This window comes from Suricata suricatta, chromosome 7 (assembly GCF_006229205.1).
Source record: "Suricata suricatta isolate VVHF042 chromosome 7, meerkat_22Aug2017_6uvM2_HiC, whole genome shotgun sequence".
Classification (NCBI taxonomy): domain Eukaryota; kingdom Metazoa; phylum Chordata; class Mammalia; order Carnivora; family Herpestidae; genus Suricata; species Suricata suricatta.
Genome location: NC_043706.1, coordinates 107942189 through 107968182, shown reverse-complemented (window position 1 = coordinate 107968182; position 25994 = coordinate 107942189). Strand labels below are relative to the sequence as shown.

General features: G+C 41.1%; 1 protein-coding gene across 5 annotated transcripts in view; it reads right to left on the bottom strand.

Annotated features, from left to right (window-relative positions):
* The window catches only part of TPD52L1 (TPD52 like 1), a 102368-nt gene continuing 76374 nt past the window's right edge, over nt 1-25994 (bottom strand). For 2 of the 5 annotated variants that reach the window (XM_029944314.1, XM_029944317.1), the window contains exons 3-8: nt 24092-24240; nt 12870-12971; nt 10291-10305; nt 8439-8477; nt 5486-5546; nt 1-647 (exon numbers count right to left, since the gene is read on the bottom strand). In XM_029944314.1, the coding sequence (XP_029800174.1) occupies nt 516-647; nt 5486-5546; nt 8439-8477; nt 10291-10305; nt 12870-12971; nt 24092-24240 (498 nt within the window). In that variant the 3' untranslated portion in view covers nt 1-515. The remainder of the gene's footprint in view (nt 648-5485; nt 5547-8438; nt 8478-10290; nt 10306-12869; nt 12972-24091; nt 24241-25994) is intronic. The other 3 variants (XM_029944315.1, XM_029944316.1, XM_029944318.1) reach the window with 3 other exon arrangements.

Here is a 25994-nt window from a genome sequence, read left to right as displayed (position 1 = left end):
TTAAAATCGATTATTTTAATTGTTTAAATAAACATACATAATTGATGAGGGCAATCACAAGCAGTTAGGTGAAATTTGCAGTGAGTCTATCCCATTGCTGCAGGCTTCTCGGAAAAAGCTCCATCCGTCCCATCCGACTGAACTGAAAGGGGTTTTTCACTCTCAGCCTTCAAAAACATGCACATCATAAAGGAGTCCAAGCAATAATCAAAGCAGATCATTAATAGCTACATATTTGGAAAATATACGTTCAATTACACAAAGACAAGGGTATGGCCAATTGTGTGCCCGTGAAGCGATATTTTGAATTATGACAATCTACGAATACTTAAGTGTGATGGTCAAGTGGTCCATCATTAACACAAATACAAAATGGAAATCATTTTATGAAACTCCGCGGAGAGGCCATTCGAAGAGCAGATCAAGGCCTGGGTTTTTCCGCTGTGGGATTTTGGTGGCCACAAGAGTGCGCGCTGGGCGGGGGCGGGGCTCGGCGACGGCCGCAGGGGGCGGCCCTAGCACTGCAGCTCCTCCTCCTCCTCGGCCCGCCGGGGCCCGCCCCCCGAGCTCTGCGCGCTGGCGTGCGCCGTGGAGCTGAGCACCTCTTCAAAGCTGCCTCCGCCGTGGTTCGCCCCGCCTACTTTCGTCTGAAATGGGCAGAGACGCAAACGCGCAGTTAGTTCATCTGGTCTGTAATGTTCCTATAAAGCGGATTACTCTCAAGTTCAGAATTTTTTTTTCCTTGCGAAGGGACGTAAGAGGTGTAGAGTAATTTCCTTTAACAGAGTGCTAGAATGCCATTCATACTTGGGTTCTGGGACAGGATCCAGAACTCCAATTTTGTACAATTTTAGCAGTGCCCTCTTTATCGCTTCTACATCTAAGAATCTCAATCCCTTCAGGAGCATATCCAGATCTGGGGATTTGCACTGTCTACACATTCGCCCTGAGAACAGATGTAATCAAAATGTAACCGGATTTTAGATAAATTCCCTCAATTTAAAAAATCTATGAACATCTTTAAGTGACTTCAGTTTAGGCTTTCTACTAGGATTTAGCATGGCGATCTGGATTCCTGACAAATATGTTTTGAAAAATGGCTCCATTGAACACGGTTTCTGGTCTCTGCTCTGAGAGGTAGATAGGATTCAAATCTTAAGTACTGGCCTCTTCACATCTTTCTAGGCAGTTGCCCTTATAGAAGGAATATCCCTTGAAATGCAAAGCTTTGATGCTTTAGGAGGCTCCCTTTTCATGTACTTATTATTGGTATTAAGAAATCAGGAAGAAATCAATGTATAATGTTATAAGAAATATGGTTAAAGTATTTTGAAAAATTCCTCAAAGTCCTATGAAAGATGGAGCACCTGGGCGGCTCAGTCAGTGGGCATCTGACTTTGGCCCAGGTCATGATCTCCCACTTCATGGGTTCTAGGCCGGAGTCGGGCTCTGTGCTGAGAGCTGGAAGCCTGGAGCCTGCTTTAGATTCTGTGTCTCCTTCTCTCTCTGCCCATCCCCTGCTTGCACTCTGTCTCCTAAAACTGAATAAACATTTTTTAAAAATGTTAAAGTCCTTAGAAAGAATATTTAATGCTTAATGCAAGTCTTATTGATGGTCACATTGGTCTTCCTTTAACCATTAACAATATGGAAAAACACACTGAGGAAAAGAATGGTACAGCATAGAAAATGTGGCTTTTCCCAAAATGCTGACTACTCCTCATTGCCACCAAAATGCTCACTCACTCACAGGTACATAAGCCACACTGGGGGATGTATCTGCTTACTGTCTGCTTTGTCCTTTAAAAAACATAACCAGGTTTTAAAAGCTGTTTAATCAGTGCAAAACAAGCACCCGCTTTTCTCCAATTGTCACTAAAATCCCTCTCTGCCTCTTTAAATTTAATTCCTAAGTCAAATTTGCCACTACGCTCGAGGTCAGGAAACTCATTCTTAAAAGTGACAGATAATAAATATTTTAAGCTTAGGAATCACATAGTTTCTGTCACAAATACTCAAATCAACCATTGTACAAACAGCCAAAACCAACACATAAGTGAATGAGTGTGGCTGTGTTCCCAGAAAACTATATGTATGGACACTGAAATGTGAATTTCATGTAATACCATTCTTCCTTCGATTTTTTCCAACCATTAAAAAATATAAAAACCATTCTTAGCTTACAGGCCATTCAAAAACAGACAACCAGCCGGCTTTGGCCCAGACCTCTGGCACTGAGAAATGGACTCCTCTCCCACGCTGGGCCATTTCAGTACCGGGAAGAAGCAGGCGTTGTTTCAACTTTGTGATTTTTCACTATGCTTATTTCTTTCCGGAGAGAGACAAGAGTAATTCAACGCAATCTACTCTATTAGTAGTTCCCATTTCCCTCTTTATTGTATTTGCATTCTGTTTTGCAGTAGAAGTCACACACAGTTTTGAATCAAGTGAATACCAACTACTGATATTTTCTGTTAGGTTTTGTTGCATTCTCCTCTCCTCTCCTTGATTTTCTCAAATCAAAGTAGAAAAATAAAGGAGGGAACGTCTTGAAATTAGTCAATTTGGCAAAAAGGAGAATGGAAAAAAGGGGTCTTCAAACCCTGCGGGTTGAGTGGAATAAAGGGGTGTCCGAGCCAAGTGGGCTGAATGAGTGCACACGGCAGTAGTTTAGGTGAGGCGTTGCTTCAGTGAAGATGTGAGCAATAAACCTCTTCCAGACTCTTAATCCAGGCATTTGTCACTCTGTCTCCAAAACTATGATTGCTGTTTGCATAAAATTCTACTTGAACTACTGCGTTGGGCCTCCTAATCTCTCACAATATAATGGCTGCTTGAGAGGACACCAACAAGTAGTAAGTATATCTTGTCTTTTTTTTCTTTAAGGTTTTAAGTCAGGCCATGTGATGTATTCACCGAAAAGAGGCACACTAAAAATATGGTGTGCTTGACATGGTTCGAAGAATGACTGGAAGGCTGAGTGATTAGAATGGTTGGAAGGGATGTGGTTATTCACTGGAATGTGGCAGAATGTAACAAATATGGTTTCATAGGAGCCGGGTTTGGTCTGCTTGTTTGTTTGTTTTAGATGAAATAGAAAGTGTGCTCACTGAATGTACAGGTGAAGTCAGCTGAGATGTCGTCAGGTAATGTCAGCAGTGATGTAGGCAAAAAGGACTAAGTTTTACATAATTATGATGCACTGGAAAAATGTTCATGGAAAATCAAACTACAGAACTGGGTAAAAAAAAAAAGAAAAAAGGATGAATAGTCAATTGAGTCTAAATGCCAAAGAAAAGAAAGGACCTCTCTCCCCAGCAGAACATTATTCCTAATAGAACACAAACGTGAACATGATTCCTTCTGTGTGGTGTTTTAAAAACCAAGCCTAAAGCAGTATGGGTGAATGGAACTGCAGACTAAACCTGCAAGGAATGTCCTTTCTGATTCATGCTTACTGATTTGGGAGGCAGCTAGAAACAGCCTCACGATCCATAACTGAAGAAAGTTATAGAAATTTTGGAGAAAATCTAGAACACAAAAGTAAACTATGCAGCAAAGAAACTATATGAGGAAGGGTTAAACACCTATTATTTAGTCTGGAGGAAAAGAAGAATGAGTGATTTGCAATTACCGAATGTGCGTGGGAAGTTTTACACAAAGCACAATTATGAGCTGTTTGTTTTCCATTGCCTGGGTGGGCAGAAGAAGAGGAAGTAGGCATTGACCGTGACACAGGAATCGTGTGGGATGTGAGTCTTGTTAAACCTGGGACAATCATGCAGACACAGAGTCCACTTTAAGGAAGTCTTGACACAGGCTAGTATCTAGTCAGCTGAGTTAGTTTTGTGCTTGTCGGAAGGAGCCTCTCCACCTTCCATCCCCATGAAGTGAGAAAAGTGAGAAGCTCAGAGTGTGGACCAAACACTTAAAAATGATATGTGAGCTGCGAGCTTACCGAGTTTCCTAAAAGCAAATGGAAATAGGTTGTTCTTTATTCTTCTTTTGCTTCTTCATATCTCCTTCTTCTAAAGAAAACCTAAAAAGTACAACTTCTCCTATGTCAGAACTTATCTAACAAGCAACAGAATCCATCTTCCTTCGATTGTCTAAGGCTGAGAACCAAATGCCGAGAAATTAACTCCTAGGATTTTCTGAACCTTCTGTTCTGAAACTGGATATCTTAGCAAGAGAAATGTTCAAGCAACTACACTGTCCCTCCTTATCAAAAGCTTTTCCTACACCTGGTGCAATCTCAGGGCTCCTACGGGTCCCAATATACTCGATCAGCAATGATGTTGACAAGCAGGGTAGTGAAATTGCATAATACAAATTGCTTGTAAATGAAAGGATGGCATATGGTAAAAGCTGAGTAATAATCTCATTTTGGGGCCTTAAACAGCTAATCACAGGCCTAATAAAGTAGAAGAGGAAGACTGTGTGGAAGATCCTTCCATAAGAGGTAAGACTCTCCAAGTCAAAATCAATAAGAACACACAGGCCGTCTAGAAGGAATACCTTCCGGCCTCACACACTTATCAGGCAGCACGTGGTGGCAGAGGATTCAGAAACAGCTGAACAGTCAGCATGTGGGTATACCTGCTTTTGATCTGGTTAAAGATCTATTGCTGGGTCTGCATTCTTCATTTTCCCAGCTAGGGAAATACAGAAATGGATTGTCTACAAATCAGTGATAATAATATCAAGGTGTATTTAAGTCATTGTTTAAATAAATAACCTCAGTAGTTTCAATGATATTTTCCTGTTTTGAAAGTTCTCTACTTTAAGACTAGAATGATTTTACTTGTGCTTTCTTCCTCTGTAGACTAACTTATCTACGTTCAGACAATAAATTCAAATAAAAATTTTAGCCCCTCCCATGAAACAGACATATTTTCAGTTTTGAATCTGGGAATCAAATGCATTACCTGGAAAGTAATGCATTTGTGACTTTATTTTCCCGCCACATTAATCATGTGCTGTGCTCAGTGTGTGAATGGAGTAAACATGTCTAGGTGGCTGATGGGAGGTGGAAGGCGGCGCAACACGTGAAGCCACGTTCATTGTTGCTAGGTCACCTGCAAACCCGAGGGGCTCTGAGCTGTTACTGAGCTTCCACTTTGCATTCTGAATCCAGAATTTGCATATCCATTATCCTATCCACAATCCTCTCTCACATACCTGTTTTCGAGGGGATAACACTAGGAATTCTAACCAGCGAAGATGTGAACGCAAATCCCAGTTTACTTTAACAAATAATCACCCCTGAACGGTTTACACGAACACCTCTGTGAGGATATAGCAACACCATTCAATACTAGTTTTACTGCTAGATTTATACAGAAAGAAAAAGACGGACTCTGTGCAAGGCTGCCTTGCTGGCTGCACCAAATGCTGGCAGCCCCGCCTTCAGAACTAACCACAGCAATGACTAACGCTGTCCTGATTCACGGACCCAACGACACAAAATCCACTTCATCTGTACCTTAAGGCTTGTGACAGTTGTCTCAACCCTCTCCTCAAATGATTTGAAAGTAGGAGAATTCCTAAAATAACAAAAAAAAGAGAGGTCAGCCCCAAAGACTCAGCTGTCTTAGCAACTGTGCTAGTTGCAGAAATCGTGGCTTTCTGTTCCTCTCTGTAAACATCGTCTCTGCACCAGAGCCAGCTGTAGGTTTCCCACCTCCAACAACCATGTTTTAAAATCTATTTTCATTTCTGCTGAGTTAGGTCCACAAACCATAACCTGATATGGACATTTTCTACGTAAAATACTCATATCATCAGCTGTAGAATAAATAGTGCAGCATTTTGTTAATGACACAGCTATAATAATTTCAAGGGGCGCTAGAAAACATTTCCAATGAGTCAAAGCAGTAAGATAGCTTAATTTGTCATTTACTAATTAATTGTTTCTATCACAGCACTCCTTTTTCCAACTTTTTTTTCCTTTGGGTAAGCAATGGAAAGTCTATTGAAGAATGTCATGTTAGAGTTATCTCCCTTGGAATCTTATTTATTTCAGTAAATGTGAGAGAAGACAGAAATAGCCCACGGGAAAAAAAAAAAAGGTTCATAAATTTGCCTTTTCCATGCCTCAAAAAGTAATCGCTTTATCAATTTCCATGAAGTGGTGTTTCTGAAAGTCGATGCTTTCATTATTTTTCCTTGTAAAGAGGATATACTTTTTGTTCTCTTACCAAACAGAATCTTGGTAGTTATTGACGTTTTATTTGTGACTCATGCATTGTGTTAAATGATCCATAAAACCATCTTTTTACTTTAAACGTTAGATACTTCATTTGGGGCTTTTTGGTTTCCTATATTGGGTTTGGCCTCATGACATTATGACCATTACCACTGAAAATGATATCCCAGGTCCAACTAAAGAAACAAGAATAAGAAGGAACTAGAAAGGTATCTGAATTCTTGTATCCATGTCACACATGGCCACAATGACTGTCATCATTTTCAAGTCAAATAATTCAGCTAAATGTTATTAAATTTAGTAAGGTGCCTGTTATTCTCTCTTGAGCGCAAAAGAACTGAAATAAAAGGAATGGCCTAGAGGAATTTTATAAGGGAGAATGGCTATAATATATGGGCTTCTTTGTATGGTGTAGAATGAAGCATGGCTTTAATACTATCAAGAGGAAACTAATGTACATAATATGTTTTTGAGTGCATTAGGCTTTGTTAGAGATCTCCGGAAACTGTGACACTCCAGATGGTCAGAAATGCATTTGAATTCATGCTGCATGAATTAAGAACAGTGAGTTCACAGGGCCTTATGACATCATATCATATATAATGTAAGCATGAGTCAAATTCCTGAGTAATCCTCCATAATACTGCTGTTTCACTATGAAATATTAATTAATGAATTTACACCTGAATGACTCAAGAGTATACATTCATTGGCACTTTACTTCCATTGTAGGCTTTATTTGGGCAAGCCTGCTCACGGGCCTGCCTGTCATTGATGAGTTAACAGGCCTGCATGTCAGACAGTTCAGCCTAATGTAAGATCTTTTTTTTTTTTTTTAACTTCAGGCAAGGTCATGAGGACTACATCTGACCCATAAGCCATTAGATGGATTCACAGAGCAAAACAATGTTAAGTTTTTGCAAGCCCTTCTTTGAACCCCCACACTTAAAAGTGGTTGTGTGAAGGAGCTCAGAGTTGGAGAAAGCACTACTCAATTTGAGTGTTTTTAATGCTACGGGGAGCAAGTCATTCAAAGATGAACTAGGCGATCTTGAATCTATGCTCTCTACCACCAAATTAGGAAAATCAAATACTGTGACTGAAATTCCAAAGTAACTGCACAACCCCAGTGTGGAAGAAACATCATCAGGATAATAAAACAGGCATTCCTCTAATTAAATTACACTAGGATGTGTGCTAGGGAACAGGGAGAAGCTGTTTACTCAGATTTAATCAGGTCATATAAGACGACAAATGACCCCAAAAGAATTTGGCTTCAGTGGTCTCAAACTATTCAGATTTGGTGTGAATGTATAAAGCAGGAAGCACAGGACAGTTCAGACTGAAGTAGGGGAGGGTCCTGGAGGCTTGGTCTTCCACAACACCCTCCCCCGCCCCACCGTGGCAGCCCAGCCCCTGGCAGCTTTCCCAAGGCAAGCCCAATGGGGGAGAGCCTCTTCCTTTAAATATGAAGAATCTGGTATCACTGAGGTGACTTTTCCAGGGCTGCCAAGTTCATTCTGGGCTGCATCTTCTGACCCGTGATCGGACATTCATTCTTCTATACCCTATTACGATTACTTAGTGTGCTTTTATCTGATTAAGCCATGCAAACTCAATGTCTTTCTCAGAAGTTTTCATCCAGTTAGTAATTTTAGTGACACTTTTATTATTTTATTTTTCAATAGACACCTCCCCTTAGTGTCTACCTTTAAAAATCCTGGTGATAGCCTCTCTACAACTGTAGCCCTCTCCGTCTCCTATTCCTTTCATTTAAGTGGTCTCCCAGGCTTTCATTTAAATCTCCTGAAATGAGGAATGTCTTCCCACCTTTGCAGGTGTGTTCATCCAGGCCAGTGCTAAGAAAGTGTGTTACACAGGGTACGTGATTTATGTCACACAACAGCATGTGCGGTGGGACTCATTTCTCCCCACGAACAGATAAGACAATGCGGGTGGACATAGCTTAGGTCACTTGTCTCAGTCACACAAATGAGGAGAGGCTGGATTTAGGCCAGTGTTTGGTCAAAAGCAGAAGCCCATTTTACTCTAACTTCTGTTGACCCCTCAGACTTTTCTCCCGAAAGCCATCAGAAAAAGAGAATACAGGAGGTCATGGCATTTCCTTTCATATTAAGCAGGGGGGAAATACTCCACAAAGTAAATACCAATCAAGTCACACTTCATACATTCTGCATTGATATTATATAAAGTAATTGACACACATTACCTCATAGCAGGCATACTTATGGAATGGCGAATGGAGTAGCTTCAGGGCAAAAGCAGATTAAAATTAAAAAAAAAAGAAAAAAGAAGATAGCACAGCATAAGTATATGAGAAATTTCCTAGTCATAGTTCTAAAACAGCAATTTCAACTATCTGCAATCCTCCTTGCCCAACCCGCCAAGATGACATATGTTTTTGTTGGGTAGGATGGACCACAGTCAGGTTTCAAGAGCATAAAGAAGAGTATACTGTCCAAGGTGCATGTTATTTTACTTCCTGTGGGATCTCTATGGGCTGGAAACTGAGGAGAATGTCGGGTTCCCTTGGGTGTGCCCAGGAGCCCCTGGACACCCCCTAGGTCCAACTCCCTCTCCCCTCCCTTCTGTTCAGGAAGAGAAGAGGGGCTGTACTGAGAAGTAGAGCCAGGCAGGTAAAAGGAAACTCTCCAGAGGCATATACGGAGTTAATGTAAGACATCCAAGGAAACCCATGGAGGACAAACACCATCCACACAGTCCAACATGGGAGCAAGGACTTCAGCATCCATTCCAGGACAACTGGTACAAATATCAACATTTTTGAGAATTCTAAGAGTTTCAGCCTTCTCTATTCATCCTATGATAGCTGACTCGTCATTTCTCGGATCTCCTGTTACTTCTTTGTTGAGTTCCACTAAGAAATCAGGCTGAGCAGAGAGAGGGAGCATTACAGCGTCACGTGACCTGGGATGGCACCCCCCCCCCCTTCACGCTTTCCAACACTATTCCTGCTTCTCTCCTCCCAAGAAGATAAGAGGAAGCAGTCAAACTGCTCGCCCTTCCCCAACAATATCCATGAGGTCATTAGTACGGGCAACACTTTATTGGAACTCAGGAAGAAAAGGACCAAGAAATTCAGGGGGTACTTATGATCTTATTTACATGCTCCACTTAGACATGATAGGCAAAACATTTCCTCAGAAATTATGTTTAAAAAAGAATTACTAAAAGAAATTCATCAGCATTATCAATCTAATTCATCTCTTTAAATACAGGCAATTTTCCTAGAAAAAAGAATCCCTCCTCAAAAGTATATAACAAGATTCCACCTAACAGAAGGCTTACCACACAACTGCACATTTTTATCATAAGTGGTCTTCTGGTAACCCCTCCCCTCTTCAGAAGGTACAGAAAGTTGAAGGTGAACCATCCACATAAGAAACGGTTACAAGAATTTCAGAGAAACAACCAACTAGAGAAAATTTCTAGTTTTCAGTTTTACTTTTTAAGTCTCATAAAAACACACAACTCTTGGAGACTGGGTGGCTCAGTTGGTTAAGTGTCTGACTCTTGATCTCTCGACTCAGGTCATAATCTCATGGTTTGTGAGATTGAGCCCTGAGTCGGGCTCCTTGCTGACAGCATAGAGCCTGCTTGGGATTCTTTCTCCCTCTCTCTGCTCCTGCCCTGCTCTCACTCTCTTTCTCTGAAAATAAACAAACATTTAACACACACACACACACACACACACACACACACACACACACACACACGCACCTCTCAATTTATGCCTTTTTTCTTCTTTCAATTCTAAAAATCCCTGCCAATGCAGGAAGGATTGGGAATATAGGAAGGGACTCCTAAGAGATTGGTCAGCAAGTGAAACTGTCGTAAATGACTCAGCAATGAGACAAATATGTGCTTAAATAAATTCACCATTAGATGCCCTGTACTCTGTAACTGCCTGGTCACAAACACCCTCAGGAAAAGAGATCTAGTGTTACGGTGAAGCACACCCACGGTGTGAGGGAAGCAGTGGGCTCTGGGAAGGAAAGGAGCAGCCACAGAGCCGGGAGGGCCCCAGAGGCGGTGCTTACCCGATGGAGTGAGACCTGCAGCCCGGGCAGCACAGGAGAGAGCAGGAGCAGAGTTAGCACATCAGGATGCAAAGACAGGACCTCAGTGCCCTTCGTCCCCTCTCTCAGGAGCCCCAAAGCAAAGACGATGTGATTCCATTTATTACTCTTTTGGAGTATACTTTTCAATGTCTCTTTGCAATTACTGTATCAACCTGTTATACACTGTGCTTCTATTATTCTCATAGCTATATAGAGAGATGGTTGGACTCTATTAAGTTATATGCCTCCTCCAAAGATTTCACCTCTACTAGTTCACACACCGTGTGATAATAAATAAAATAACTGTGAAGTTCCAAGAAGAGGACATTGTTATGATCAAAATGATTCCAAGAACTTGCATTTCTACAGAGTTCTTTCACAAATGTGTCCTCATTTTAACTTTGCAGAAAGCATTTTAGTTAGGTAGCTATCTATTAACAATGTTATTTTGCAGGTGGAGACGGGGGCGGGGCAGTTCCATTGATGGGGCTAAGGGGACTTCAGGTAATGTCAATTGAAATAAAATGAGAGAAAAATATGACTTGTTTTTAGAAAACATATCAATTTAAGGGGAGCTTGGGTTGGCTAAGCGTCTAACTCTTGAGTTCAGCTCAAGTCATGATCTCATGATTCATGGGTTCAAGCCCTGCATCAGCCTCTGTGCTGGCAGCATGGAGCCTGCTTGGGATTCTCTCTCTCTCTTTCTCTCTGCCCCTCCTCCAATCATCCTGTCTCTCTCTCTCTCTCTCTCTCAAAATAAATAAACTTAAAAAACAACAACTAGCATTTATTGAGAGCTTAATACATGGCAAACTCTCTTCTACAACTTTTATACTAACCTGATGACATTGTGACTCTTGCCCCATTTCAGAACACCTGGTACAGGTGAGCTAAGTGGCTTCCTCATAACCCGACCACCTGGCGCTAAACCACTTAAGAGCTTGTTAGAAATGCAGATCCTTAGCCTCCACCCAAGACCCACTGAGGCATAATCTCGAAGAGGTGGAATATGGGAATATATACTTTCAATAGGTGTCAGAGGGGTTCATAAAGTCCTCTAATGTTGGAGAAACCACACTCTAGTGTTCCAGCAAAAGGTTTCAACTTAGTACACAGAGAACAAATTTTATAAATGTGGCACTATATATTTTCTTGGATATAACATGTAATAGGGTATTTTCTGTTTAGAGAACTTATTTAATTAGATAAATGTTTTTATGTGCTCGCTTCGGCAGCACATATACTAGATAAATACTTTAGTGCCATTAACATGACAGATTTTATTTGTAATATAAGGCTTAATTAATAATCCAGAAGGTTTATCTATTCATCACATGCAGCCTCTGAGAAATTTCAGCTGCTTTTCATTATTGCATTATTAATAAATATGAAGATAAAACAGTGTACTCAGATTCATGCACAGGTCCTTAACTCTAGCCTCATGAATGCCAGCTTGTTAAGATAGCACATGAATACTGGGCACAATCCAATAAACTTTATTTTTGAACAAACTAAACACAAAGATATAAATACTTACCTGTATCAAAGTTGCAGGATAAAAAGAAAGTAATAATTTAAAGAATCCAGTGAAATAATATGCACAAGTTTTTAAAAAGAAGAAATTTAAAATGTATACTTCAAAAGTTTTTCTAAAAAAGGAATTTGATAAAAAATAAAATTAAGCCAATAATTAAACCCAAATAAAATAAAATAAAAAAATTAAAAGAATAAAAAATTACTTTTCCTCAAAGCTCCCCAAAAATGAATTTGATTTCTAGAAAGAAAAAAGAATTGATTTATAAAGAAAAATTTCCTAAGCATATTGCCAAATTCAAAATAAACTGATAGGTATTTAAACAAACAAAAAAAGCCCATGAAAGTAACAACTCTATATGAGATAACATACTAAAAACATAATAAAAATAAGAATGGTCAATACTACATTGCTTTTTATGGTGCCTGTAGTGAGGACATTTAGTTCTCAATTCAAAATCTTGATGTTTACCCTAACTTTATATAATAATGAAATAACGAAGATAAACAAATTACAGAAAAACTATATACAATAGTGTGTGTGTGTGTGTATACATATATACACACATACATACTATATACCATAGTACTTTTTGGGAATAACAGAATAAATATATATGTATTTAGGCTACAAAAAATATACTAGATGAATGTATACAAAAATGAAACCTAGAATAGTTTCTCAGAGCATATTCCATTGAATACATATTTTAACTTACTGTTTAAATTTTAATGAATAAAATTCTGTGTGTGCTGCATTCTTTTGAAATCCTCCCCTATGTATCTCCCACTTTTACTAGGTCATGTCCCAATGGAAGAGCATCATTGAGACCAGGCTCACTAACCTGACTTCCTGGCAGAAGATTTTCCATTAAAAAATTTATCTTAGTCACTATCACTATCAGCCACATAAAATTTTAATCCAGCTAAAAAAGAAAACATTAGGAAACCCAGCCAGTGGAGAAAGTTCCCTTCCCTCAAAAGCCAAAGGCTCAGCGCCATTCCCACCGTGGTTTCGCCAGTACCTCATGTCTCCAAACTTCTTGCTGATGGCTGTCCCAACATTGCTAAAAGCCGCAGTTGCCTTCTGCCCTGCGTGACTCAGGGTTTCATGTGTTTTCTTGTAGCTAAAAGTAAAACAGAATAGTTTATATGTCATGATCGCCTACAGAACATTCACCATCCTTCTCCTTCCTTACTTTGAAAATTTCCTTTTCTAGGGGTGCCTGGATGGCTCAGTCAGTTAAGCATTCAACCTCTGGTCTTGGCTCAGATCATGACTTCAGGGTTTGTGAGTTGGAGACCTGCATCGGGCTTTGCACTGACAGGTCGAGCCTGCCTGGGATTCTCTCCCCACCTCCCCTGCCCCTCCGCTGTCTGCACACACATACTCTCTCTCGCAAAATAAAAACATAAACAAACATTAAAAAAAGAAAAGAAAATTTCCTTTTCTAAACAGATTTAGGAAGAAGAGGATCCACAGAAGTTAATGTGTTGGCTGCTACTCATCAGTCAGACCATTAAATCTGAATTCAGGAAAAATATTCATCTTCAAGCACAGATCTGAATGTGTGGATCAGATGTGTGATAACAAGCAGTAGAAGTGCTCTGAGAGTAGAGCTATTCTTAAAGAAGTGTATGTTTTAACTCTATGAAGAGACCCTTGCAAGTAAAGCCATCAAAGGTACATTAGAAAATGTATATTTCTATGTGAAGATTTAGCTTTTACTGTTCAAGTGGGTAAAATTAACCAGAAAAGGGCAAAATATAACTAGTATTTAGCCTGTTTTTCTAATACTTATAGCTGGGAATAAGGAGGGCACATGATCTTAAGATAATGCAGTGACTTTTTTCTAAACAGTCTTCGGAATATAATCCTACAATTATTATCTGTTCATAAGCCTATGTTCCCACTTGACTGACTCCTTGAGGACTCAGAGTCAAAGTCAAAGTCCATGCAACTGGCCTCCTGATGACTGTACACAAGCTGGTCCTCTCTCTACCTGTTCACTCTGCTCCATCCTGCCTTAAAATCTCTGCTCTAGCCGCCCTGCCACATGATCCCATCAAATTTGCAAGAAAAGGGTTTTGTTGTATTGTGCATGTCCCACTTTGAAGAATTAAAAGGACCAAAGCCTGAATCCTTAGGAAGGCTGTGAAAGCCACCTTTTCCTGGCCCGTTAGGGCCAGAGATCCCTGGGGCCTTGGCCAAGTGGGTGTCAGCAGAATAGAGCTGGGCTCTGGGAGGAAAGGGGAAACATGGGCAGGAAAGAGAAGCAAGGAGAACTGAGGGAAGAAAGTGCATCACGTACCTGCTGAGCACTGACTCCGTAGGGCCTGAAAGGACTCAAGGGAAAAGTAAAGAAATACTCTGCACTATCTGTGACTTTTGCATGAGGCTGGTACTCGGTACTAGTTAGAGAATTCCTTCTTCCGTTGCTCCTGCAATTCCACAGGACTTTCTTACAGTTAGAGCAAATATTTAATTTTCTTGTAAACTGTCCCATGTAGTTTAACTTTATATATTTGAGAATGCTTTGAATTTAGAGATGAGGGGACTTTGGAACACTTGTGTGTATCACATTCTGAACTTGAGGGCTTAATTTAAAAATAAAACACCTAGCTAGAGAGAAGTACATATAGTAAGCAGTGAGCGCTAGCTACCTTATGCTTTAAATACGCTTCTCTAGCAAAATGTATGGTGGGTGTATGCAGGAATCTGACTACTTTAGTGAAATACGAGTGGCATTTAAGTCTTCATCATGAAAGCTGCCACTCTATACCTATGTGAAATTTCAGAGTTTACATTCAACCATATGGAGAGCCCAAAGGAGTGTTGAAGATAGATTTTTAGGACTGTTAACTCTTTATTTCTGAGAATCATATAATGTTACATCTGAAAAGGCACTAGAGCCCCATTCCTTCAGACAACAGAACAACTGTGTAACTTTTTAAAGACAGAGATAAGGCTGGGACCAGAGTGCCTGCCTTCCTTCAGAGTATCTTCTTGTTTTGGAGATGTTAGACATTCGAAGTTGAGTTTCATCAGCTCCAGTATTTGTGGAGAGAAACAGTAATACTGCATTTCAAGAATTCTAAGATGCACCTTTCCCCCCACACTTTAATACTCTCCTCCCCAGACTACCACATTTCTTGAAAACAATTACTAGCCATCCTACATACATTACATAGAGACCAATAGTTGAGAGAAAGCGATGTAGACGGGGTGGGCAACGAGAGAGGGTTCCATGTGAAGAAATGGCTTCCCAGAACAAAGGAACCAGGGACCCCATGAGAAATAGGCCACTGGGCTCAGAGCACTTAAAAGCTCTGGGAAGTACCACTCACGGGGTAAGTGAAGGGTCCCCCTGGGGTTGTGTACTGCACAGATCCTGTAACCTTACACTGACTGCATCCTGACTGGGCTCCACCTCACAGCTGAATGAAGTAATACACATCTCTACCCAGATGCGAGGCACCGTGTCTTGAAAAAAGATCCTCCTATCAGGCCACTAAAAACTCCCAAGGATGCTGTTGTATGTACATCTTACTCCCTTTCTTGTGCCATGAAATTTGACACACGGTTTGTACGGCTCATACTTTAAACTGTTTTTCAACCCTATCACATAAAATTACATTCACTCATATTCAAATAATGAAAAACAACTTAAACACCAACCTTATAATTGACTTGACAACTCTGTAATTTAAATGGAAATGATATTTAGCATTTTAGATTATGTCTCCTATTTTAAGCCAAATAGAAGTTACACCATTGCTGAGTTGCATAATTGATGAAATAGGAGACTAACACATTTTCCTGAAATAAGAGTCGAAATGTTAATGGGGTGCCTGGGTGGACTGGTCGGTTACACGTCCTACTCTTGTTTTCGGCTCAGGTCATGATCTCACGGTTCCTGGGATCAACCCCATATTGGGCTGATAGCATGGAGACTGCTTGGGATTCTCTCTCTCTCCCTCTCTCTCTCTGCCACTCCCCCACATTTTCTCTCTGTCTCATAAAAATAAATAAACTTCACAAAAGTCAAAATGTTAAGGTGCCCTTAGGTTGCTACCGCGTACCAGAGGGCAGAAGAATCAGTAGTACATGCTTCCAAACCTTTTTTCTACCATGTTGCAATTATGGTTTTCACATCTGTCTCTGCGACCTGCCTGACCTTCCTGAGGACAGGGGCCACATCTTGTCTATCATCACTGTGTCCCCAGTGCCTGAATACACTGGCGCAGGAGCCACATGGGGCCAAGGAAAGGAAAGAGAGTCCAGGCTGATTCCCAGACTCCAGCTGCAGACGCAGGCAGCACTTTCCAGTGTGAAGTTGCTGAGTCTGGAGGAGGCCCTTGGAAACCTGAAGAGGAGGGAAGGGAAACGCGTCCTCCTGTGCTCTGAAGCCATCCCAGCAAACATCAGCTCTCTAGGACCCTGCAGTTCCCAACAAGGCCGGAATCTGGTCCAGGGCTGAACATTTCTTGGTGAAAAGTATAGCTGTGATGCACACAGCAGCTCACACTCACTGAGTATTTTATTTGCATTAACTCAAGACTTCTTACTAGGAGATTTTTTTATTTAGGGAACAAGTAAAATTTCTATTTTTCACTGAAAGTCCAAGGAACACAGGCTTTACTTTTCAGAAACTGTTTGGCTTTCCTTTTTTGTTCAGCTTTACTGAGGTATAACTGACAAATAAAGTTCTAAGGTATTTAAAGTGTACATCGTGATGATTTGATATACACATACACCGTGAGAGAATTCCTCCCACTTAGTTAATGAACACATCCGTCCCCTCGCATGTAAATTTCAATTGTGCAATACCAACTGGAATCACTCTGTTATACGTAAGATCCTCAGACTTCTAGTCATAACTGGAAGTCTGTGCTCTTTCACCAAACTTCCTATTTTCCCCACGCCACTATCCCTAGCCACTACCCTTCCACTCTCTGCTTCCAAGAGTTTGGCTTTTAAAAAAATTTTTTTTTAGATTCCACATATAAGTAATACCATGCAGTATCTGTCCCTCTCTGTCTGATTTATTCCACTTAACAGAATGCCCTCAAGGTGTGTCTGTAGAGTCCCAAGGCAGGATTTCCTTCTTGGTCATGGCTGAATGATATTCCTTCGTATATGCATATATGCCACATCTTCTTCAGGGGGTGGAGAGTGTTTAATGCCAGCACAGGTTAACTGTTTGGCTGGCACACTGACAAAGTTGCCTTCAGTAGTGAGGGGTAAGGTTCTCTGCAAGCCAGCTAGAAGGGAGTCTGCTGACTTTTCACGCAGCTCATCTTGTCATGCCTTGCTGATTTGAAAGTAGTGTAAATCAAAAGAAGAAAGCGGGTCTTCTACAGTGTTTTGATTTATGGGAGCCTAGGTGGCTCAACTGGTTAAGCGTCTGACTTTGGCTCAAGTCATGATCTTACGGTTCATAAATTGGAGCTCTGTGTTGGGCACTGTGCTGACAGCTCAGAGCCTAGAGCCTGCTTCCAATTCTGTGTCTCCCTGTCTCTGTCCCTTCCCTGCTCATGCTCTGTCTCTCAAAGAATAAATAAATATTACAAAATTTGTTTTAATATTTTTATTTAAAGTATTTTTTTACACATAAAAACCAGTAAAAATTGAAAACTCAACAGTCTTTCGGGGTGCCTGAGTGACTTAGTCGGTTAAACATCTGACTTTGGTTCAGGTCATTAACTCCTAGTTTGTAAGTTCGAGTCCCACTTTGAGCTCTTGTGCCGACAGCTCAGAGCTTGGAGCCTGCTTCAGATTCTGTGTCTCCCTCTCTCTGTCTGCCCCTCCCCCTCTACTGCTCCGTCTCCATCTCTCTCTCCCCAAAATAAATAAACATTAAAAATTTTTAAAAAAATTCAAGTCTTTTTACAAGAAGATATTTTATAGCCCAGGTATATTTTACTGTTATGGGATTTTAAAAAGATTATGATTTTAACAGTTGCCCATGCACAGCTCCCCAAAGATACAAAAGTATTGAGGCTTATTTTCTTTGAAAGGTTCCCTTAAACGTTACCAAAACACAGTTATCACTTGAACCTGGAAGAGTCTACTTTCTGCCATCTGTGCTAGGATGAAAGCCAAAAGGTAAGCATTATGCTTACATAAATAAACAGCTTTCTAAGACACTGACTAGGAGTGTCTTTTGAAATGAGGTCTTTAATCTTCTCTGGCACCTCCAAATTCCACGGTGCCACAACAGGCTCCTCATAAAAAAGAGGGAATGATCATTACTGACTATAATGGTTTAGAAGACTTAGAAGCACAAAATCAAAGAGCAAGTAAATCACATGCTCAATTCAAGTTTTCTTAATGCTGAATTTTACTCCTCTTTATATAGGATGAGGTTATTGATTGTTCCAAAACGATGGAATGGTATTTAAATTCCTTCCCCAAACTTTCTCCTCTTGGCAGTCCTACTGTTGGGTCTGTAGTACAACTCATGGCACATAGGGAAATTTCAAGGATTAGCAAAGGCTGAACACTTACTGAAATGAAGCCTATCAGTTTGAATAGCCCATGAGAACGATGCATTTCTGAATTCCTACTCCTTTGACCTAAGAAGAGACTCAATTTTTCCCCTGGTGGCCTCCCTACCTCTAACACTCCAAAGCTACCCACCTCCTCCTCCGTGCCTCTTTAAAGCCTAAAGACAACACAAAAAAGCAGCAGAGAACAAACAACAACAACACAACAGTAACAACAACAAAAAGAGATGGTGGGAATTTCTGGTGTGTGTTTTCCTAGATTCTCTCAAAACAAAGCCATACAAAACCATGACAAAAACAACAGCAACAACAAACCCAGTTACAGATGATCTTCTCACCTGCTGCTGTATGGTTCTCTTTCTATAAAGATCATTTCAGCGTGCTGTGTAATTACTTCCATCATTCAGTCCTATTCCTCTTTGAATCCTACCACAGGCTAAAATATGCCAAGATCCTTCATTAACATATCATAGATTTTCCTTTCAGTATAAATCAAACTAAATAGGTCATGATTGCTTAATCAGTATGCAAAGTATTGCCTCTGGGAATCACCTTCAATCCTCTGACAGCTAAAATTCTCTTTAGTGCTTTGAAATTTAATTCTACCCAACCTCACCCTACTCCAGCTCCTTATTCCCTCACATCAAAATTTTCATCCTATGAGGTGTAGGTCTTGTCCCAGAATGGGGCACATGGCACTAACAGCAGGGATTTAGTTAATTCAAGGGAAAAACAGATTCTGTTACCAAGTTCCCTGACCCCCCATCATGTGATTAAGACTTTTCCCCTCTCTCAGCAGCCAAGAAAAGAGTGTGGAAGAAAGGTGCTCTCTTGGAATCGTGTTACTGATATACTCATGCCTCCCTCTTAAGGATTGATTCTTCAGTACAGAGGAAGGTTCATATCATTCCTAAAAGAGTGAGGAGTCCATGATTATCCACACTTATTAAATAATCTCTGAATGACTCTCATCTAGTCCTGTGGCTTTCAGTGACATCAACATGCAGATGACTCCCCATGTCCATTTCCACCCCTGACTCTTCCTCTGAGTTGCCCTCTAGATGTATGAACTTGTTTGTCTATTGGGTATTTCAGTCGGCACACACCAAAACACATTTCTTGGGTCTTCCCACCAGACTTGTTTTCTAGCACAGCAAACAGGCCTACAAAGTATCAGACACTGTCCTGCCTGTTTACAAATATTAACTCCTTGAATCCTTAGTACCTATGAGACAGGTACTAATATGATCTCATATGACAGATGCAGAGACTTCAATCCAAGCAACTGGAGTCCATAGCCCATGGGCGTGGCCACAATGGTAACGCCCATTGCTGCAAACAGTCCCATGCTCAACCAGCTGCCCATGTCAAAGACCTGACAGTCACATTTAATCCCTCGACTTCTCTCATCTCTCAGCCCTAAACCACTGGAAAGTCCCCTTGGCCTGACCTCCAATCCTGTCCCCTCTCTGTTCCTCACTAGCTTCACCGACCTGGATTACTAGAATAGTCTCAGAAATGATTTTCTGGTCTCCACTCCTGCCTCTCCACAATCTGTGTAACACAAAGTTACCGGAGTGATTTTTTTTTTAAAGGTGAATCAGAAACAGATAACTTGCTGCTTCAAATCCTCCAGTGGCATCCAAAGTCCTTGCAATAAGATCCCCGCATCTCCCCATGGTCTGGGAGGCCCCCAAGACTCCCACCTCAACCCCTCTCACTACCATGCTTTCTCTGGGCTCCTGACATCTGCAAAACCACTTCTTGCCCCAAGGTCTTTGCAGCAACTTTTGCCTCAACCCCAAAGTTCTCTCCTACATCATCACAAGACTAGATTCTTCTAGTCATTCAGGTATTAGCTCAGAGTAACCTCCCAGGACAGGGCATCCCTGACCGGGACTCAATCACAGTGGCTCTGCCCTCTCCTCTAGCCCATCACCCAATGCTGTTTTCATCATACTACTTCCTGACAGCATCTCCTGTGCTTGCTTTGTGGCTGGTTTCATGCTCTTTTCCATTTCAACACTCTCAGGAGGTTGGAACATTGTCTATCTTGTTGAATCCTACATCCTGAGAGCTTAGATTAGCTCCTGGGTAATAATGACTAAGAGCAGGCACACGTTAAGACATGTTGGGTAAATGAACTGTCACGACCCCTTTAATGGCTTTCTAGTGCCTATGGAATAAGAATAACTCTATTAACAGATACCACAAGGCCCTGTGCAACCCCTGCCATGCCTCCCTGCTGTCTCAACAACACTAATTAACTGGACTGCTTTCAGGGGAGAGGGAGCCTTCTCTCCTTCCGGCCGTTACCAGGCTGTGCCTCCCCCAGGAGGCTCCTCCTGCCCCTCCCTGCCTGATTAATTTCCCACTCACCCTTCAGAGCTCAGCTGAAGCATCCACTTCTTGCCTTGAAAAACCTTCTTTGAGTCCCCAGGCAAGGCTCAATCTCCTGCTCCATACATCCCCATAACACTACTTTCCTTCACATCGTTTCTCATATGGTCTAACTGGTTATCTGGAATCACTTGCAAAATAAACACAAAAACCAAGCACAAAAACTCTGTTTCCCTAATAGTCTTTCAACTCCATAATCCTTAGGGAATAAATCTATTCATCCAACAAAAGGTTTGACACTAAGTATACTGCCTGACTATAAAACCAACTTGTTTTCCAAACATGAGAAAATCAGAGACTATCTATTCTCCAGTGTGGGAAGAGGCTACCCACCTTCCTTGAACCTGCTCACTCTAATTCCACGTCTCAGGATGACAGTGAATCGATCCCCATCCTGCCCCCATGAGAACTAGGGCCAACTTGATGTACCCTCTGCCGAGATTTCCACTGCTCCGTCCCTCCCTTTGGCAACAGAATGGCTGGAGTTGTCCTGTCCTCCGTGAGGTTAGCCCACCCTCCAGTGTGGTTAGGGAGGCCGAGCAGAAAGATCCTGCCTGGGTCTTAAACCCCAGAAGGAAGTTCAGATCAGTGTGACAAGAGGGCCCCAGAATCAGGAAAATGGAGATTGCTCAGGCTCACACTCCGTCAGGGCCATTAACTGGTATAGCGCCACCGAGGTGCAAAGATGGAAATCAAAACTCCTGACAGAGAACCTCATTTAACAAACTGCCTAAAATTCAGCTATCCTTTACAGGAGACTGTTCATATAGTGTTGCAATATATATTTTAAATTGTTAAATACCAATATGTGGTCTCTTATCTTCTTCCATAATTGTCACCATTGGATTGGGGAAGGTGAGTTTGCTTCTGGAAATAACCTGATGGGCTCCCTGGCTCCATCCTGCCCTACTCTGGGCTGTGCCCTGATGCAGTCCAAATGAGCCCTACGGGTGCACAAGCATAGAAGTAGACACTAGGCTGTGAAACAGGAAAAGAACATCCTCCTTTACATGGAAACTAGGGGTAGCAAAGTGGAGAGTCTTCAAGTTCCTGTTAGATGGAACTCTTCACACAAAGGCACTTGCACTAAGATCTTAGGTCTTAGTTTTCAGTAACCAGCAGACCGCAAAACTGAAGTATTTGTTGTCCATCATTGGTACCTTTTCCTACTATTGGGCCTATCTGTGTCCAGGAGAAAAGTACCTGCAAAGAGCAAAATTGATTCCAACTAAATTAATAGGAATATAATATCTTTACCATCCAGTCGATGAGACTAGGGAAGAAAACGTGTACCACAAGGACACAAATTTGGGGCTAACATTAGGGATAGGGATAGGAACTATCTCCACCAGCCCCAACCCCCCAACTCACAAAAAGAAGAAAAATTGCATCATGATGTGGACGCTTTCTTCCCTTTGATTCAAGAACGCCTGGCAAGCAAAATATTTTAATCATTAGGAAAGCACCACAGCGGCTGAGTATTTCATGTAATTTTAAAAGTCATCCAATAAAAATATGACTGTAGAATACCCAAATTATTCTGTATCTTGCCTAACATCAGACAAAAAGATACTGAGAAAGCCAAAAACAATTCTGGTGGTCTGAGCAGCAGGAAAAGCCCACTTCTGAACGATGTGTCTCCTTTGCTCTCACATGACTCCTATACTCATAACACATCTGACACTGGAGGCATGGTTTTCCCCTCACCAAGCAATTCTGTGACACGAGCTGGGTGTCCTAAAATTTAAGACATTACCAACCTGGAGACAGTGTCAGATCCCACAGGCTAAGGGCTTAGTGTCACAGACTGCCTTGTCCCCCCCCCCCCCCCCCGCCACCTCCAGCTTCAGATGCCAATCCAAGTCCAGGATATCAGCTGTGTGCTTGTGATGTATGGGCTATAAATCAGAGGTTCCCATGACCTCAAGTTTGATTAATTTGCTAGAGTGGCTAACGGAATTCAGGAAAACAGTTTACCTATTAGATTACTGGTTTACCATAAAAGGATATGGGGGCACCTGGGTGGCTCAGTCAATTAAGCATCTGACTCTTGGTATCAGCTCAGGTCATGAGCTCACAGTGAGATGGGTCCCTGAGTCGGAGCCTGCTTGAGATTCTCTCTCTCCCTCGATCCCTGCCCCTCCCCCACTTGTACTCTCTCAAAATAAATAAATAACCTTTAAAAAGAAAGAGGGTATGATAAAGGATATAGACAGGGCAAGGTACATGGGTGGGGGGGTGGCTTCCATGCTCCCTCCTGGTGCCCCTCTCCCAGCATCTCCATGTGTTCACCAACCCAGAAGCTCTCTGGATGCCATGATTTGGGGATTTTCATGGGGGCTTCATCATACAGTCATTAAGTCCATTTCTAGCCCCCTCTCCCCTCTCTGGAGGAGAGCGGATAGCGCTGCAAGTCCAAACCTCTAATCACGGCTTGGTCTTCTAGTGAACAGCCCTCATCCCAGAGCCCCCAAGAGTCCCCTCATTAGAACAAAGGATACTGCTACCACCATGGAAATTCCAAGGGATTCAGGGACTCTGTCAGGAACCAAGGACAGAGAACTATATATATACATACACACACACACACACACACACACACACACGTTTTTTTCTATATCCCACGTGGCCTTAGGCCTCTAAATTTTCCCTACAGTTAGTAGAGATGAAAAGTACCGCCCTAAAATATGAGAAGGACAAGCTTTTCTTTTTAAATTAATGGGCAACAAGTCTGTACTAAAACTGCCAACCATTTGTTACAGAAACTCAAAATCTGTAGTGAATGCCAAGTATTCTGGGGAAAAGTCGCCTGTCCACTTGGAATTTTTTGAGAAAAATATTTAACAAATATTTAAAATATATATTATATAGAGAAAAAAACAAACCCATAAAAGTCATCTGAGTAAAAATGAAGTTAGGTGAACTGTTTAATTTTATGAAGCTAATTTTATAGAGTCTGTATCATGTAACTTATTTAATGATTATTCATATTTCTTTTACCTCTAGAGAAAATACTTTTCCTAGTCCTAAATACCAAATCAGCCATATAGAAAAAAAACAGAAGAGATAAGAGACAGCAAGCTAAGTGATTTCTTAAAAATTCTGCTGAGAGGTGTCTGTGTGGCTCAGTTGGTTGGGTGTTAGACTTTGGCTCTGGTCATAATCTTGCTCGTGGGTTCCAGTCCCGCGTTGGGCTCTGTGCTGACAACTCGGAGCCTGGAGCCTTGGTTTCTGTGTCTCCCTCTCTCTCTGCCCTTCTCCCACTCATGCTCTGACTCTCTCTCAAGGGCAAATACACATTAAAATTTTTTTTTTAAAAGTCTGTTGATATACTCACGCAGTAGAGGTCTGCATGTCATGCCAGCTTTTGCTGAAGTTCTGTTTTAATTCATTCATCAGGTTCATGCCCAGCTTTTGTTTTATTTCAACCAGATGCCTTTCTTTTGCCGATAAAACTTGCCGTAATGTCGTAATTTCGTCTTCTAGCTACAGGTAACAGGGAAAATGGCATGGAAAGACGTGAGACCAGCTGAAACAGAAGTGAGAAAGCACCCAATCTCTAGACCAACCCTCTGCAGCCTCTCGTTCCCAGGCCCACGCTTGCCTGTACCAAACACATCTTGTAGGGATGACAGTTTGAGATCTTAAAATAGAAATAGACTTTTTTCATTTTAATGATTATAAAAGTTGTAAAAAACTCATTCATATAGCAAAAGATAAACAAGAAAATAAAAATTACCTGTCATCCACTAGAAAATAGCTGCCACTAAGTAGGTTGGCTAATCTTCCAGATGTTTTTAAGTATTATACACACATATAATTTTTGAACAAGAAAACTGGTTTTGTACTCTATGCCTTTTTCTTATATTATGCAGCTTCTTTTTAACTGTCACTCGTCAGTGTTGTGTTCAGTTTTTGCCAACCGCGCATAGCTGCATTGGTGCAGGCACAGATTGGACAGACACTGTGGTTTGGCCACGCTACTGCCTCAGAAAGGGAAGAACGAGGGAGGAGAGGACGTATGCAAGACAGTGATCTGTGATGCTTTTTCTTTATTTTTTTAAGATAACCTCAGTCCTTTTTATTTTAATTTTTACTTAAATTCTAGTTAGTTCACCTACAGTGCAGTATTGGCTTCAGGAGTTGAATTGAGTGATTCATCACTTATATACAACACCCAGTGCTCATAACAAGTGTGTCTTTAATGTGTATCGCCAGCTAGCCCATCCCCCACCCACCTCTTCCCATCAACTCTCAGTTTATTCTCTAACAGTAAGAGTCTCTTATGGTTTGTTTCCCTCTTTCTTTTTTCCCCCCTTTCCACATATTCATTTGTTTTGTTTGTTAAATTTCACATATGAGTGAAATCATATGTTAATTGTTTTTCTCTATTTCGCTTATCATAATTCACTCTAGGTCTGTCCATGTCGTTGCAAATGGCAAGATTTCATTCTTTTTGATTGCCAAGTAATATTCCATTGTAATACACACACACACACACACACACACACACACACACACACACACATATCACAGCTTCTTTATTCATTCATCAGTCGGTGGACATTTGGGCTCTTTCCAGAGTTTGGCTATTGTTGATAATGCTACTATAAACATCAGGGTGAATGTACCCTTTTGAATCTGTATTTTTGTATCATTTGGGTAAATACCTAGTAGTGCAATTGCTGGATTGTAAAGGCGTTCTATTCTTCACTTTTTGAGGAAACTCCATACTGTTTTCCAGAGTGGCTGTATTCCCACCAGCAGTGTAAAAGGGTTCCCCTTTCACCGTATCCTCACCAATACCTGTTGTTTTTTATGTTGTTAATTTTAGCCATTCTGACAGGTGTGAGGTGGTATCTCATCATGTTTTTGATTTGTATTTCCCTGATGATGAGTGATGTTGAGTATATTTTTCATATGTTTCTTAGCCATCTGTATGTTTTCTTTGGAAAAGTGTCTATTCATGTCTTCTGCCCATTTCTTAACTGGATTATTTGTTTTTTGGGTATTGAGTTTGATAAGTTCTTTAGAGATTTTGGTTACTAACCCTTTATCAGATATGTCATTTGCAAAATGTTCTCCCATTCAGTAAGCTGCCTGTTAGCTTTGTTGACTGTTTCCTTCACAGTGCAGAATCTTTTTATCTTGATGAAGTCCCAATAGTCCATTTTTGCTTTTGTTTCCCTTGCATCCAGCAACATGTCTAGTAAGAAGTAGCTGGGGTCAAGATCAAAGAG